Source organism: Megascapheus bottae, chromosome 12 (assembly GCF_031878675.1).
Source record: "Megascapheus bottae isolate mThoBot1 chromosome 12, mThoBot2.hap1, whole genome shotgun sequence".
Taxonomy (NCBI): domain Eukaryota; kingdom Metazoa; phylum Chordata; class Mammalia; order Rodentia; family Geomyidae; genus Megascapheus; species Megascapheus bottae.
The window spans coordinates 3,452,193-3,470,604 of record NC_143520.1 but is presented as its reverse complement, the minus strand read 5'-3'; the positions used below and the strand labels follow the sequence as shown (position 1 = coordinate 3,470,604).

Genomic DNA, 18,412 nt, shown 5'->3' with positions numbered 1-18,412 from the left:
TTAGAACATTCTCAATTTCTCTTCAGTGGTCTTCTTATGGAAACCATTAACCCACAGTTACCAAGGGTCTACTTAGACCTCATAAATATCATTAGATTACCTGAGCAGTTTGAGCTCAATTAAAATTCTAAGATCATCTGACTGACCTTTCCAATCCTCTTGTCTAAAATGTAAAAATCTCATTCCATGCTGATTATTTAGTGTAGAACCACCACATCCTTGGCTGTCCTCATCTTTTCCTGTGAAACCTAAGATCTAGATTAATATCTAATCCTTCCCTGACTTACAGACCATGCTACTTTCTCATCCTTTCCCATATTCCTTATAGTTATGCTCTCCACTTAGTTCATGGATGATCCATATGTTAAGATTCATATGTTTACTATCTCTAAAGAATCAGCTGCCCCCAAATTCAAAAAATGTAAAGCAGCAGAAACATGGCACAATCACAGTCAATTACCACATAAGGGTGAGGAGAGAAGAAGGAAGAACTGTAGGATTGAAGCTAGCAGAAGGAAGATTTCAAACTTAAGCTTGACATCTGGTAGTAATAAGAGAGGAGATACATGTGATACAAGCTGAACTTTTCTGCTAGCATAAGGAAGTTAAGTAGGGAAATGAGGTAACTAGCTATGTAGAAAAACCAGCCTTTAAGGGGAGGACAGTTCCCTTCCCAGGGTTCCTTTATTCCATATATTTTATTATAATTAATAGAAGGGTTACATTATATTCACCAGATAGAAGGTGCATTACTTCACAAACATTGATACCCTTTCTCATGTCTTGGTCACCATTTCCCCCCTTCCCTATCCTATTTCAAATAACTAAATAAGCATATATACAATATATCAGATAACAAGGTAAAATACTATAACAATATGAGATAACCAAGGGACAGCAAAGAGATGAGAGACAACATAGTACATTAAGGCCAACAATCACTCATTATATGGCTTTTGTTTCTATAACCTGGAGGTCCTTTCATTCAGTGTCATTCTTTATGGCCTTATGTATCAGGTCTTGGTTCTGATATTAAACATGTGATGACTTTATAGGATTCTCACTCAGTCCTCCCTTCTATAGTAAGCAGACAGGGTCAACCTTCTTGGTCCACTTAAAATCTTCAAATCTGGCCCCTGCAAGATCCTATCACAAAATGTCCATTGTGTTGTGTCTTGCCATCCTACTTCACAAGTAGCCCACTTTCTTCACACTATTCAACTTTTGGTTTCCTGAGACTGTTTCCCTGGTACGTTTCCCCCTGGAGATTCTTTCTCTCTAGCTGATCAGAAACTTTAGTGTACTTCAACATACTTTGCAAAGATTTCATCTATTTTCTTTCCATACTCCATCATCCATGTCTGTTAATGATGTTCCAAAAAAATAATATCTTTACCACAGGTGACTCTCCTGAGTTCATTTGCATGTTCTCGGCAAGTTTACCCTCAACACGAAGAACTCTATTCTAATTACCTTCTCCTTGACATCTTTTCCTCTATATTTTAGCATGATGAATGACATTATCCAATCATATAAGATCTTTGAATCCTGGGCTCAACTAATCCCAGTCTTCACCGCTTAGTTCAAAATTTTACCCATTTAATACTCTTTTAACTTACATACGTGGCATCATCTTTCTACTTTATAGTATATAAGTCATTAAACTAGACTATCTGCTTCTCATTTTCATCCCTCTAGTCTACCCATGTAAACTATTCTACTATGTAATGTCAATAAAAATCCATTCATCTTAAAATAGCACACATTCTTTTTATGATCTAAATTCTGCAGCTACTCACATGTCCATTCTGATCTATGTTACATGCATAGCTCCTTAAAAGTATCATGTGATTACATTTTTTTCCTTAGGGCTCTTCAATATTTACCTGGTAAACATCTATTCATACTGAAAGATTCAATTTTAGTTTCTCCCCTGTGTCAAGCGAAGCATTCCCTGGCTCTTATACTTGGTCACTCCACTCTTCGTTCCTTTGTCCCATTTTTTATTTTTTTTTATTTCAATGTATGGAGGGGTTACAGTTATATTCACCAGATAGAAGTTGCATTACTTCTCACACACTGATATCCCTTCTTAGTTTTTGTCCCCATTTCCCTCCCCCCACCCCTCCCCTCATTCCTCCCCTATTTCAAATAAACAAGTAAACATCTATATAATGTACCAGGTAACAAATTGGGATACTGTAACAATATGAGATTAACCAAAGGGCTACACAAGAGAAGAGAGAAAAATGTAATACATAAAGAGTAACAGTCACTCATAATTAAGCTCTTTTTTCCATGTCCTTGGAAGTCCATTAATTTGGCCTCATCCTATAAGGCCTTAAATATAGCATTCATTTGTCTCAATAGCATGTTTATATTCCATATTTTTCTTGAGTATGGGACCCTGTTGGATCCTATTGGGTGGGTTGCACCAAAGATATGACTGGGACAAGGCAAGTACCACTAAGTATTTACTGAAAAAGAATGCTCATATAGTTATGGAATAAATTCAAAAATAAAACGTATCTGCAGTTTACTTGTCAGTGCCCCAAAGCTAAAGGGCAAAGCCAGTCTAGAGAGTTTTCTATATTAGACAGGAAAGTACCCACAGTCAGAGTAAAAGGATAACCTCAGAGTCATTCTTGTTGTAACAGGGAAGCTGAAAGGAGTAAATCAGAGTCCTGAGGATACAATCACTGTCAAGTGGTCTGAGAGGTTAAAAAAAAAAAAAACCAACCAACCAAAAAAAAAAAAAACCAAAGGGTGATTTTATCATTAAAAAATATGTTACAAATACAAAAACAAAACATAAAAGAACAAGGCTTATCTTCTAACAAATGTTTCAGTCTTCAATTTAATTCCCATACAGGAGACTTTTTGATGTTGTTTACAAATCTGACTATCATCTCACTTCAAAAAATATCCTCAGTCTGTATGTGCCTCCTGTCTCTTAACTGAGCTCTTTCTTGCAAAACATAAGGAACTCCTCTCCTTTGGAGTCAAATCCCAATTGGAATTTCTGTCTGTGAAAGATTAAACAATGAGGTTATGAAATCTGGGAGGATTTTTGGTTTTTTTGTTCTTGTTGTTTTATGCTTACAGATAATTCTCTTGGATTAAAAATGGTCTGATGTGATTGCTGCTAGGATTCAGAAAGACAGTTTGTTACTAAGACGGACGGCAGAAGTTTGTGTGCGGCTGTCCGTGTTCAGCGTTGTGGTTTACTTTAGAAGAACAGGATTCAAACTCACAAAAATGCCCATTGCCAATAGCCACCATCAACCCCAGCAGGGATCATGAAGCAAGGATTCATTTCAATCAAACCACTAAAATTTCATTTGATTAAATAGAAGTTCTTTTCAATGGAGTCATGAAAGCAATTTTTATTCATTCCCTGAGCTATTATTAGTTGGAAATCAAATTAACTTTCACAAAGATTTATGGATGTTTCAATCACAAGCAGATGAAAATCATGTAGTAATATTTTTCCATTTGAATAAAAAGCAAAACTTGTAGAAATAATCATTAGAAAATAGAGCTGACATTAAGATTTAGATTTTCCTCACCCAGACCTTGCTTTGTTTACTCTAAGGGGGGTGGCTTTGTGATGAACCATGGCTGATGGCCCTAAATAAACAAACAAACAGACAAATGAAAAACAAAATTAAAAAATTAGTTGATTTTGGTGGCTCATGCTTGTAATCCCAGTTACTGAGGAGGAAGAAATCGGAAGGATTCCAGTTCAAGGCCAGCTTGGGAAAACAATTTATGAACACGCCCCCCCCCCCGCTTGTCTGAGCATTTTTGTGACCTTATTTGAAGAATAACTAAAACAAAAAATAATACAGATATGATTCAAGTAGTAGAGTACCTGCCTACAAGCACAAAGACCTTAGTTGAAACCAAAGTAATACATTAAGTTAAATTAATAAAATTGTTTGATGTTACTGAAACCTTAAAATATACTCCTTATAGTATTAGCTTAGTGACATTCCATTATTTTTAATATAACTTCTCCATAACTATGGCAACAAATTTAGAAAGTATAATTGCATCTTAACTATGAGTAACCTGAAAATCCTTCTAAAGGAAGTGTTGAAATAGATGTATTTTTGTATTTATACCTACATATCAGAAGGTCACATGGCACAGGAGTTATTTATAATAAAAAAATCTGTCATTATTAAAGCTAGAGTAGCTTGGATCTAGAAGGCTATTCTAATTTCATTCCTCAGCTCATTTTCCAATATGCTGCTTTTACTCAGCAAAAAATGATAAGGAAAGCAATTGGCTTCTGAAACTGTCCATGGGAGGAAATGGTGAGGTTTAAATTTCTAAGGCTACTTTGGGTTATAAGAAAAACAAAGAGAAATTCGTCAATATGAAATCAAGAGAGCTGGAAACTAAACCAAATTGATTTTTGTCCTTTCTTTTTTCTTTCTTTCTTTCTTTCTTTCTTTCTTTCTTTCTTTCTTTCTTTCTTTCTTTCTTTTTTTCCTTCTTTCTTTCCTTCTTTCCTTCCTTCCTTTCTTTCTTTTTCTTTCTTTCTCTTTCTTCCTTCCTTTCTTTCTTCCTTCCTTCCTTTCTTTCTTTCTTCCTTCCTTTTTTTCTTTCTTTTTTTCTTTCTTTCCTTCTTTCTTTCCTTCCTTCCTTTCTTTCTTTTTCTTTCTTTCTCTTTCTTTCTTTCCTTCTTTCTTTCTTTCTTTCTTTCTTTCTTTCTTTCTGTCTTTTCTCTCTCTTTCTTCTTTTCTTCCTTTCTTCCTTTCTTTCTTCTTTTCTTTCATTGTCAAGTGTTGTACCTGTTGAGCCACATCACCACTTTTGGCTCTTTTTTTATTTTTATTTTTTGAGTTGTTTATTGGCTCTTTTTTTTTTGAGTTGTTTATTTGGTATTAGAATCTCACAGACTTTTCTGCCAGGGCTGGCTTCAAACTACAAGCCTCAGATCTCAGCTTCCTGACTAGCTAGAATTGCAGGCACAAGCCAAGAGTCCCCAGCTATTCTGTCAATATTAAAGGCAAGACTTCTTGGAAATTTCTATACTTTAAGATGCCAAATTGAGTAAAGGAAAACCACAAATAGTTTTGTTTACAGTAACTATCTACAAATATTCAAGCCTAACTTTTGGTCAATTGCCTCCCACATTTCTAGCATTTTATCTTTCTTTGTTATTTCCCCCAGTCTTGCTTTTGGTTAAGTAGACTGATCTTGATTAATTTAAACTTGAAGATAGTAGTGGAATTTTCTTGTTTTGACCTCATTTCTAAAAAAACCTGAAGCCTGGCATTCTTGATGTTGTTTGAGTCTCTAGATGGGTTGTTCTATTACTGTTGTGAGACACTGAGAGGATGAGGAGTACAGCCACTGGTGTTACCAACTCCATTGTGGAAGGTAAAGAAATATATAATCCTGTTTAACTCAGTATATTATTCTAAGTTTCAGTGAAGTCATTGTATATAAATCTGGATTTTGAATTTATATACACTAGAAATAAGGCTTGATAAATCTGCATTACCTGCTATGTAACCAGTATGAATTCTGAGAGACAAACTATGGACTGTGACTGTCTTGATAGGGTTTTCCTTTGTTGCCAGAATGACAGCTGTAAGCTACTGTGCCTATCCACTGTACTTCCTCCACAGTTTGGGATGCCTTCATACCACTACACCCAGTCATTGGTCAAGTGGAATCTCACAAACATTTATGCCAGAGATAGCTTAGTATTCTGAATCCCTGATCATCATCTCCCAAGTATCATGGCATCCAGTCTTGGGCCATTGAGTCCAGCTCTGTGCAGTCTTGGCCAGCAGAGTGTATAGATGCCTCTTGAATCACAATGATTCTTTTTTAAATACTTTCCTTTTTATATGTGTGGAGCTTGGTGAAATGTTTTCTTTCAGTTCTACTGATTCATGCAATGGAAATTTAATTTTTGTCATTTACAAAAGGGCCACATAGCCACTAGGCAACACTCCCAGCCCTATAATCTTACCTTTCTATTCTGAATTTTAAACTTTTGGAGCCTCTAGTGGGGCTTGAACTTGGAGCCTCGCACTCTTCCTTATCTTTTTTCCACTCAAGATTGCTGCTCTGACACATAAGCTACCCCACCACCTCAGACATTTTGCTGGCTGATTGGAGATTAATATCTCTTCAATTTGTCTGCCCAAACTGGCTGTGAACAGGGATAACCATATCTCAGCCTCCTGAATAGCTGGGATTACAAGTGTGAGCCAACAATACCTGGTTTTTACCTTTGTAAGTAGTGGTATCCACTGAGTCATATGATTTTTACTTCTGTTCATCTGCTTCTTTGTGGTTTCTTGATTCCTAATACAGGCTCTGAAAGAACAAGATTCTCCTGCTACCTATGTGAATTGAAAATGGTAATTTTGAAAATGGATATTATTTTATTGACACTCTAGTTAAATCCCTTAATTTCAGGAATAAGGAAGGTATAAAAATATAAGTTCAGTTTCATTATAAGGAACTTCAGGTTTTCCAAATTCCTGCTTAATCTCTAAACTGGTTATAAGCAGGCCTCGATACTTTTATGTAGGCAGTGGTAAAATCAATGTTTACTAACAATCTATAAGGTCCATTTTAATTACTACTATTATTATTATTTAGATTTAGAATAGCTAACCTTCTGTTCAGTGTTAAAAGAGATATAAAATTTATTGTTCCCACATGTATCTATAATTCTAACAAGTCTCTTTTGGGTATACTTTTAAATTTAGCCTAGTTTTTTCCAGCTTCTATAAACAGAGGAAATTTACTTTCCAAGGTCAATATATGCAAACTATATAACTGCCATAAACAAACACTGATTTTCAGTATACACCAAAAATAGAATACCCAAGATATTTGTTGCTTTTCTACTGCTGACATGAAACTAAACTGATATTATTTTTGTCTTTGTAAAGACAAAGATATAAAAATATAGTTTACTAATCCAAATCCACAAAATACTTCTGCCTCATCCTACATAGCTCAAAGAAATGTGATGGGTTAAATTTCTTTTCTTGTTTCCCAATACTGTCCTGACAAAATAGCATGCTCTCCTTCCACTATTTACATTTGTCTGATTTGCTGATGGTATTTTGGTCTTATCTCTATTTTATCGGGTCTGCAAAGAAAAATATCTATGTTTCTTCAGACTCTTCTGGAGAAAGATAGGCCAACCTGAATTAAAAAAGGAAGAGAGAAAGGACGAACGAACGAATGAACAAAAGAAAGAAAGAAAGGAGAAAGAAAAAGAGAAAAAGAAGGAAAGATTGATTTAGAATTAAACCATATTTATTTCTTGAAAATACCACTATTATATTTTATGATATATTTACAACATACATTCTTAAAAGCTAGTCATTATTTTCTGGTGTCAAAACAAAATGATTGGGAGGGGTGGGAGAAAAACATGAGACGGGGTATCAATGTTCAAAAAGTAATATACCCACTACCTGACAAATGTAACTGTAACCCCTCTATACATCACTCTGACAATAAAATACAATAAAAATTCTTTAGATAGAATGCCAGCTATTCAAGATAAGAAAATACCTTCAATTCTTTTTTTCAAAATTCCTGAGATATATGTAATTATGGTAGTATATTATTTTATCCTCAATAAATCAGCTCCAAATTTTTTGCATCATACCCTTTTGCAGAGTTCCTAGGAACTACATTGATGGGGTCATGTGTACAGGAGGCTTGAGGTAAGACACTGCTACATTGTATGTTTACAAGGATTCTGACCTCTGAAAAGGTCAGACTGATGCTCTAAACTGTGTCCTCTGACTTGGAGAACAGTTGTTGAATCATTCCAAAGTACAAATCCAATCTTCTAGGTCAGATCACTTACAGTGATAAAATGTTGTTACATAATAGCTATGAGCTCCCAGACAAGCCTGGCTTTAAACAGGTCCTTTATACATTGTAACAAGATCAGCAATTGTTTCTGTCATTGAGCTGAAACATGAAGTAGAGATTGGTTTAAGAAGTTATAATTATAATGTATCACTAGTTTTAGGATTTATTTTGAAATGCCAGTAAAAAGTGAAATTTATGGAAATTACTTTTACCACAGAAGAAAACATGCAGAACTAGGCAAAAAAAGCTTCCCATCTGTTGAATTTCTCTTATTTACTATGTTACAGGCATTTGACACTTCTTCTTAAGATAGAAGTCATTTCTTGATCTGTTAATTACCAAACTAAAAGGAACTTTAAGAGAAGCAAAGAGAAAGGCATTATGGTTAGGATGCACAAAGAGTCACTTTGACTGCATTCATGGAGGCATTAAGCCCCAGGCAAGAAACCTAGAGTTGTTTGGGGGAAGAGGCCATTAGGAATCTGAGGAGGGAAACAATAGATGCATAGTAGTGCTGTAGGAAAAATCATCCACTACATATATCAATGCTTAAAAGGGATAGAATTAAAGAAGAGGAAAGATTTACTATTCCTTACTTCGGTATCTTCTTGGAATTCACATGTAAAGAAGAGAAGGATCCCAACTCTATTTACCAGCTAATGCATATCATTTCTCAATAACAGATAACAGGTGTTCAATAAATGTATTACATAAATTAACGAGTGAATACAGGCACTAGGACTGCCAGGATTAAGAAGCTGGAGCCCCTTTTCCTAGAGAACTGTAGTGTTGTGTGTTGGATCTTCTGTTGTCTTAGTTTGAATCTCAAGAACTCATCTTGACACAAGGTTTTGGATTCAGGCAGTCCATGGTGAGAGGAATGCATTTGAAGATTGGATAAGAGAAGGGCAGAAAAAGATTGTAGAGTACTTGCCTAGCATGCATGAAGACCTGGATTTGATTTCTTGGTACTACATACATAGAAAAAAGCTAGAAGTGGTGCTAAGGCTCATATGGTAGAGCTCTAGCCTTGAGAAAGCCCAAGGATAGTGCTCAGGCCCTGAGCTTAAGCCCCGGACTGGAAAAAAAATGAACATTTTTTAAAAGTGCATGTATATATGCATAAATATATGGTTTCTGTAAGGAATAGCTAGGATTCCTAGAAAAACAATATTTTTAAATATTATTTTTGAATCAAATGGTATGTCTCTCATTCTAGAGTACCTGTTACCAACCTGGGGGAGGAGGGCTGAGTTTGTGCCTCAGAACTGCCGAAAATGATTAAAAAATAAATTGAATGGGCAGAAAATCCTCTGTAGGAAGGGATCTTTAAACTGAATTGGAAGAAGGGAAAATAGAATCATGTGTAAAATCTGAGGTTATGTGTCCAGGCAGAGTACAAAATTGGGCAAAGATCATGAGTCTGAGGAAGTTAAAGGGGCAGATATGGCAAAGCAGGAAGACCTAAAATGAAATGCTAGTGGTAAAATCTGAAAATGGTGAGGTCAGTTTGTACTTTGTGTTGTAAGAGCAAAAGGCTGCAATTCCACTACTTGGCATTTACCCAATCGTCCAGAAACAAGGACTTACTAAATCCACTAGCACAACGATATTCATTGCAGCAGTATTTACCATAGCAAAGATATGGAACCAACCCAGATGTCCCTCAGTTGATGAATGGATCAACAAGATGTGGTATTTGTCCACAATGGAATTCTATGCTGCTGTCAGAAAGAATGACATCACCCCATTTGTTAGGAAATGGAAAGACTTAGAAAAAAATCCTAGTAAGTGAAGTAAGCCAGACTCATGGGAACATAGGCTCAATGGTTTCCCTCATTTGTCTTAATCAGTAGAAACCTTGAGCTCTTCTAGCAGGGCTTTACAATAGAACAAAACCTAGATACATAAGGACATATAGAATGACACTAAATGAAAGGACCTCCAGGATATAGAAACAAAAGCCATATAATGAGTGGTGGTTGTCCTTAACATACTATGTTATCTCTCATCTCTTTTGCTGTCCCTTGGTTATCTCATATTGTTACAGTATTTCACCTGGTTATCTGATATATTGAATATATGTGTATTTGGTTATTTGAAATCGGATTGGGAAGGGAGGAAAACAAGATGGGGGGAGGGGAATGAGGACCAAGACATGAGAAAGGGTATCAATGTTTGTGAAGTAATGCACCTTCTATCTGGTGAATGTAATGTAACCCTTCTATTAATCACAATAAAAATATATGAAAAAAAGAAGTAGGGGCTCACTGGCTTTGCCCGTGTGTCAAAAGACTGGGATGACTTTGATATTCCACAAATTCCAAGAATTACTGCAGAGCAACAACAATGTGACCTAAATGGTCACAAATTTGGTCCAATTCTTCCCCTCTTCTCTATCCCTCCCTTCTACCCTCTTTCCCCTGTCTCTCCCCTGCCTTAAATCTATGTTTCCTCTCCCTATTCAGTTTGAACCATCTGTCTCTCTGTCTTCTTATTACACAAGAAACCTCCAAAAGGAAAGTTTCGGTCTTGTTTTCAGATCCTGATCAAGGCAGACTCTTCTTATCAACAGCGGGGTGGAGTTTCAAGTCCCTAAGCTGTCTAGGAGGCTCAAGTTGGGGACGCACTGCCCTCTTCAGCCCATGCCACACCCACCTGCGGTCTCTCTCAGCTCCTTCACCTGGCCCACCCTCATTCCTCCTCTCATGTCGCCGAGCCTGCTCATGACACCATGTACTGTAATGTCATTCTTAAGTGTCCCGAGGGCGCCTGAACTTCATCTACTAGTAAGTTTGTTTAGGTACCATTTGGCTGACTTTTTTTTTCCTGAAGGTTACACCATCCTATCCCATTTAGGTGGTAGGTACCCTGAGGGGCCTGGCAGTGCCTGTCTGGGGAAATGTGCTGAGTGAGATAGCAAGAGCTTTAATTGTGCCTCTTCCATTTTCATTCACAGATGTGCTATTTCAGGTTGGATTTCCTCACCCAGCCACGCCCTGGGATGAAGTCTTTTCTTTTCTTTTCTTTTTTTAAATCATTTCTTTTTTCTTTTTCATTTTTTTTTAAAAACTGGTAACCAAAATTAACAGGGGGAATCTTCCTTCTCTTCCAAATAGCATAAGAACCATGCGGGGCGGCTTCTGGTTGCTCCTAGAAGAGACCCGCTGGACATCTGGGGAGCATGAGGCTGAAACTCACCAGGCAGTTCAAGTGTGCTGCCTTTGTGGGCCTGCTGCCCGTTTTCAGAAGCCCATTGTGCTGTGTGGCAGGTGGGCGTGGGCCCTGGCGATCACGCCTTTGAGTGGAAGTGGGATCCACGTTCCCAAACACGGTAGAGCAACCTTTGGAGTGAGGAAAAGCCACAGGCACCCTTCCCTTGGCTGGGGTCTGCAGTGGGTTCTCCATTGTCTCTTAGCCCCAGGCAGCTGCTTCGCCTGTCCCCGCAGACTGAAGAGGAAGCGTTGAGAGGAAGGAAGTGGCATGAAGGGGTGCAGGCTGTGAGTTTGAGGAGAATAAACACAACGTCTCTGTCACTCAAAATGTTCCCCGTGGGCCAAACTTTCAGAGAGTTCTTTATTATGTTGCGATCATGCTTCGCCCAACCGTAAGCTTTCTCCAGCGATTCCTTACAAAAATCCCCATATACCACTTAACCAGCCAAAGGAGATGCGACAGTGGCGGCTGCGGTCCTCTTCCAGATGTTTAGGGCTGGCCTTCGGGCCACCGACGCTGGAGGCAGCGGCCAGGGCAGACCCCAATGTCGAGCCACGCGTCTGAGCCCCCGTCCACAGTAAACGGGGGAGAAGTCCCGGAGTCACTCCAGATCCCTCCTCTCTAAGCCCCGGGGACCCCCCCCCATCTCCCGCCCTGAGGACTGGCAGACTTGGCCGCCGGGAGTGTCCCACCGAGCCGAGGTCCCCCAGCGCCCCCTGCAGCTGCGCGCTGGGGGAGACGCAGTCAGACCCCGAGCCTCCGCACCACGCCCAGGACCCCACCCAGCTGCGCCCGGGGACCACGGGAGCACCCCCTCCCAGGCCGCAGAAACAGGACGTGGATCCGGAGGGAGTGCGTGCACCCCCTCCCCGCCCCGCCGCCCTCGCTCACCCGCCTGGGTGGACCCGCTTCCCCTCCCCGCCCCCAGCCCTTCCCCCTCCTCTGGTCCCCGCGCCGGACACGCTGAGCTCCAGTTCTTAGAGGCGCGCTTCGCCTTGGCCACACGTCGCACCCCGCGCGTCTCCGGGGACCATGACCGTTTGGTGTTGAATGCTCCCCGCCGAGAGCGCATGGCTACGGAAGCGAGCCGCGGACCCCGCCCGCGAGGGGCCGCCGTCCGGGAAGCGGTGATGCTGTTGCTATGTCTGGGGGTCCCAACGGGGCACCCCTACAACGTGGACACCGAGAGCGCGCTGCGGTTCCAGGGGCCCGCGGACACGCTGTTCGGCTACTCCGTGCTGCTGCACAGCCACGGGGCCAACAGATGGTGAGTGGGGGCTCGCCGCCTGTCGGAGGGCGTAAGAAAGGCGTCTCGGGGTTCCCTTCCCCCCGCAAACCTTCCTCCCCCTGAGGAGGCCGGAGGGGCGCGCGCTGCCGCCGGCTCCCCAGCCATCGCCCCGGAATTAACTTCCCCAGGGTGTCAGCCTGTGGGGTGGATCCTGACGGCGGGGCCTGGCCGCCCGGCGCCCCGGGGCTGGGCGCGTGTGGAGGGAAGCCGGCCCCGCCGCGCGGGCCGCACTCCCCGGGGACCCTCGGTGCCGCCGGCCGGCGCGGCTGGCTTCCGAGCTCACGTGCACGTTTCCCGCTGTAGGCTGGTGGTGGGGGCGCCCACTGCCAACTGGCTGTCCAACGCCTCAGTGGTCAAACCCGGGGCCATCTACAGATGCCGGGTCGGAGCCAATCCAGGCCGGACCTGCGAACAGCTCCAGCTGGGTGAGTTGGGGTTGAATTCCGCTCCCCCTCCCCTCCCGGTGTCCCCAGTGCAATCCGTCCATCAAATCCTGGGAAAAGCTGGGACATTTATGTGTTCTGTCTGTATTATTCCCCCCCCCCCCATTTAAATCGCATGGTTTTCCATTCTAACTCCACACACATCTTCCCTTCTGGATACAACAGTGTCCCCCTCCCCCGCCCCCCTTCAATAACTTCTCTCCCTTTGGCTTGTAACGATAATTGCTTTACTCTAGAAAACGCCATTGGGGAAAGTTTCTTTGGAAACCTTCCCTCCACCCCTCTCCCTTCCTCCATATGTAAAGTACAACTTAAAGTTTCCTAAGAGCATCTTAAAATTTTTGGTTTTCCTTATATGTAAGTAGTTGTACAAAAGAGTTGCCACTTAACAAAGCCGTTCATGAGTACAATTTATCTTTAGCAATGTCCAAGTTTCTGAACGTCTGAAAGACAGGAATTTTCTTTTCCATATTGCTCTATCAATTTTATTGAACAGCAGCTTAAGGAGAAGCTCATGGCACTAACTGTGTTTTATAAACTGTGTTTATTTATTTATTGCTTCTCTCTGTGTGTCTCCATCTCTGTCTGTCTGTCTGTCTGTCTGTCTGTCGTCTGTCTGTCTCCCTTCCTCCCTCCATGCCTTCCTCCCTCCCTCCCTCTTTCCCTTTTCTTTCCCTCGTGCTGTTTCTTTCTTTTCTTCTGAAAATGATATGGGCTTTATGTAGACTGTAAAGAGCAAGGAGAAAAATTGGCATCTCAATGGTTAATGTAGTTCACATGAGACTTTAAACATAGTTGTTCATTTTTCTTTTCCAGAAAGAAATTCCATGTTAAAAGTATCTGTCTTTCTACAGTCATTTCTTAATATTTTTTTCTTAGACTTGGGACAAACTGAAAAAATGTGCACTACTGGGGGAAGGGAGATGCTTCATATTTCAAAGAGAAAAGCAAACTTGCTTCACACAGACACATGTTGGGAGAAAAGGGAACTAATATGAACTGAGTCTTGTCTTGTTCCAAATACTCTTAAGGCACTATTGAATATATTGTCTGTTTCCCTTCAAAACAAACCTAGGTTATAGTGCTTTTCTTTCTATTTTGCATCTGAGAATTCTGACAGAAAAAATAGCCAGTACTTTTACTAACTTTGTTAATAGCAGGTGGGAACTCCAAGCCAAAGTTGGATCTACTTGAATATAAAGTGAAGCCCTTTTCATGCACTCATGCTCACTGCAGATAGAATTAAACTTGTGTCCAGTGTGTTGTGTTTCCAGCTAATCTATCCCTTGTGGATGGTGAGTAGAACATCAAAGCTGGGGTACTTCTATTTATTTTTACTATAAATGTACTTTGGAAGAACAACTACTTCAATTTGAAACTAGCTTCTTTGACTACCTTTTTGTTTTATGGTCATCTGTTTTTTCTTAAACTATGAAGCTCAAATAGGCATGGACAGAATAGAACTTTCACTTCTGACTGTGGAGGTACCAGGAAAGTCCACGGGTTTTTATCAAGTAGAAAAGGACCAGCATCTAATTAGGAATCTTTCATCAAGAAGACAGATGAGGAATGTATGAAGCATTTATACATTTGGGATAGTTTTCCAAAGCATGATGCTATTTCATGAGACAGTTGTGGGATAGAGCATTCAAGAGTGAAGCAGACAATTTTTTTTTATCTTCCTGAGAATCTAGATTCAGTCTAAGGAGGGAACAAACTATTTTCCATTGTCCTGGACACTTTCTGATCCATGACTTTGTAACTACTAGTATTTAGAACCTACTTCCTGTCTATAAAGCACTGAATCTATTTCTGGATGTCTGTGTTTAACTTGAAAGATCATGTAGTAATATTATTTAAAATAATATTGGCTGGCTTTTGAAGGAAAACTTAAATTCACTGGGCATGTAAAATGTAAGAGTTGACTACAGAGGTAACCTCATAGAAATGTGAACATTGTCGATGTGTCAAACACTAAACAAAAGAAAGATTATTGAATCATGAGTAAAAATGAAGAGAAAGTTTGATTGTCACCAAACTGGTTGATGAATAAATAATTGGTTTTTTCTACTTTATAAAATGTGGTTTTTAAAACAGTTATTTAATAGATGAAAGGCAAAAACAAATTCATAAATCCTGGTCAGATGAATATGCCATTAACAGCTGTGCTTACAAGTTAAAAAGGAATTGACTAAAGTTATTTCCCATGAAATGGTGTCATTTCTGTAAGTAAGATACTCTCTGTCATTTAGTAAAGGTGTAAAGTCTATTAACACCTTGTTCATTTTCTATGTAGTCAAAATGTCCATATGACACAACTCTTGTTCTCTGTATAATGTTAGCTCCATGGCTGACATGCAAGTAGACACATTTTCTCAAAAGAGGAGGTTATCAACTCACAGAGCCTATTCTATCTCTGGATAAAGTCACACACCATGTTACATTTACTGTAGCCATAAGCAGACTTAATAATCAAGTGTTCACTCATCTACAGTGCTCAGTGGGAGAGATGTTGATAGTTCCCCCTTGACAATGTGAATGAACTGGGGTGGTTTTCTTCCTGTGTGTTCAGTCTTCTATTTTGCTGCTGCCCCAGGAGTGTCAACAGCACCCAGGCCTTGAGTTCAAGCCCAAGACTGGCACACATACACAAAAATAATCACTAAGTACATGCTAACATTGAGCACTTGAAATGGTCTCAGTGTATGGTACTAAAGGGTATATATTAGATTTCATAGACTTCATAGACCGGAAATTAAGTTTCATGACATGATTTACATGTTGAAATAAATGAACATTGATTGCACAATAAATATTTGGGATTTATTAGGTTGAGTGAGAACATTTATTAAATTTATTTCACTTGGTTTAATTTTACCTTTTAAGGTGACTACTGCACAATTAAAATATCATTAGGCCAGCTATGTAGATTTCCATTGTATATATATATATATATCACAATTTGTATCCATTCATCTGCAGTAGGGCAGCTGGGTTGTTTCCATCGTTTGGCTATTGTGAATAGTGCAGAGATGAAGATGGCTGAGCAGGTGTCCTTATCATATCCTGGGTTCTGATGCTCAGGGTAGATGTCCAGGATCGTAAAACCTATGTGCCTGTCATTGTATATAGAGATTTCCTTCTTGAATACTTTTTTGTTAAACATGACATTTGAAATATGTTGTAAAAATCAATGTTTATAAAACCTTTATAAAATGTCATAGGTCATGGATTTAAATGCATTGTATACATATATAGATATGATACATTGAGTCCCTTTGACAGCTATTTGAAGATAATAGCAGAAAAGAGGAACAAAGGTTTCTGACCTTTCAAAAAAGATTTTAAAAAGTCACTGGCATATAAGCTTGTACTATTCTATCACCCACCAACACTTAATAGTAAAATAGGTAAAATACCTCTGTTTTTCTTACAGGAAAGACCAATGGCCTATCACAAGTGAGATTTCATTATGCTCTGAATTTGGCATTTCAGGCTTCCTGTTCTATATTCCATACCCTGTTTAGAACAGTTAATACACATTGCATAACTAAGCCAAAGATTAGTTAACCCTTTCTTCTGACTGGTTATTAGGAATTATTTGCAGGAGTAAAAGGCAGACATCTCACCCTTGATACATCTCATGTGTTCCTCTTAATGACTTGTTTATATTTGCAGTGTGCTTTAAAATCTTAGCTTACTATGGTCACTCTGTTTGAAAACTCACTCCTGAATGCAGATTATTATGGTAAATAGAAAATTCTGACAGAGCTTCATAAATACAGTTTCAGATTAATTTACAGACTTCCAATTTTCCAAACTTCATTTCCCAAAGGGTGAGATTTCTTTTTAACATGAGACACAAAACTTTCTAAATGAATTTTTGCCATAAGTTTACTGGTTACTAACTCATACTGTAATAAGCAAGTGACTTTCCCATTCTCAACTGTTCTGGGCCCAGTTATTGTAATTCATTGTACATATGGGTTACTTATTCAGTCAGTCATTTACTGAGGGCTTACCCAAGGACCAAAACCTAGACACACAGAAGATAAATAAATTTTGTCCTAAGTGGTTTACAATCTATGTTTGGTGTTTATATTAAAGTGTGGTAAGGAAATCTAGCCAGAAGAATAAAGTACTGCCACTTTGAGCATTTGGAGTCGATTGGTAGAAAGAGTAATGTTCAGGAGTTAGAAAGAGGAAGAGGCTAGAGAAAATTTTATTGGTTAGAGAGAACTCTGTGTGTGTGTGTGTGTGTGTGTGTGTGTATGTGTGTGTGTGTGTGTGTGTGTTGTGTGTGTGTGTGTGTGATCCACAAGATCTTTTAGAGTATGAGACCTTTAACAAATGGAAAGAAAAATATTCAGTTGAATTACAGAATATGAATTGAACAGGAATTTGTAAAAGTAAGCAATAATTCTTTCTGGCACAAGTTTAAGAGTAAAAATTTATTCTTTGAGGTTAAGTTAGACAGTGGTGTAATCAGATTGTGTGGTTGACTGATTCTTCTACTTGTAGTTTACTGGCAGATGCTTTGGAATAAAGGCATCAATACCAAAGGTAGTGAGAGAATTATAGAAAGATTTTATTGCAATTTAGGCTACAGATGGAAGGTACAGAGGCAGTAGGGATGAAGGAAAACAAAGCTTCTGTAGATAGATAAGTCCAAAATTGCTTTATAATTATCGAATGAAAATGATGAAGAGAAGATAGCTTCAAAGTTGTTCTGACTTCGGTTTTAGGTTGGATAATGGTTTGTGAAAAACTGAAGTGTTTCTTTGGCTTGAGGTTCCTATGAAACAGGGAAGTACAGGTGATGAGTTGGGTGTATGGATCTGGGAGCAGTATGGACTGACAACCCAGAAAATGACTGATGAAATCATGATCACAGCCACAATGGTGAACTGGCAAAAGATTCACAATGGTAAATCTTTTCACTTAGGGGAGTAAAGAGATTTGAGGACCAAGGTAGACCTGAGTATTGTTGCAATTTGAAAAGTAGCTGGAATAATTCTGCTTCATTATACCTGCAACTCTTCTGCCAAGCTTTAAAGACTATCATTTCTGGTATTTCTATCTCTTAGCATAGACATAGGGAGCATTTCAGTGGTTTTCAGAGGTCCCTGGATAATTGCAGTATCCATCCAAAGTTGAGAACAACTGGAGAAGAAATGAGGAACCAGAAGAATAATACTGGGGGGTAGCCAAAGAAGCAGTACGAAATCAGATCCCTGTGGTATTATGGAAGTCAGAGGATAATATCTGGGGAAAGAGATGAGCAACGGGAAGCAGTTGCAAGGCTTCCAACTGGATAGGAAGTTGGTTTCATTGTGTTCAAAGAGAAGCAGCTTCTATGTAGCCTTGGTAAGATCAGACTTAAATATTGACACCAGACTACAGAGTTGAGAAGAAACAAGGATAACTGTCTTTATGCTAACTCACTTCTTTAAATAATTCAATATATCTTTTTGGTGGTACTGATGTTATAACTCAGAGTTTGCATTCCCTAAGTTCTACCATCTGAGCCGTCCATGAGTCCTTGAGACATCAGTTTTTGCCTGGGTCTTTTGAGTCTGTGAACTTCTTATTT

At 39.3% G+C, this 18,412-nt stretch overlaps 1 protein-coding gene across 1 annotated transcript in view; it reads left to right on the top strand.

Annotated features, from left to right (window-relative positions):
* Positions 1-12,138: 12,138 nt before the first annotated feature.
* Positions 12,139-18,412, top strand: part of Itga4 (integrin subunit alpha 4) — a 72,588-nt gene continuing 66,314 nt past the window's right edge. The window contains 3 exon segments of the mRNA XM_090342526.1: positions 12,139-12,184; positions 12,187-12,355; positions 12,680-12,801. Of these exon segments, the coding sequence (XP_090198652.1) occupies positions 12,139-12,184; positions 12,187-12,355; positions 12,680-12,801 (337 nt within the window).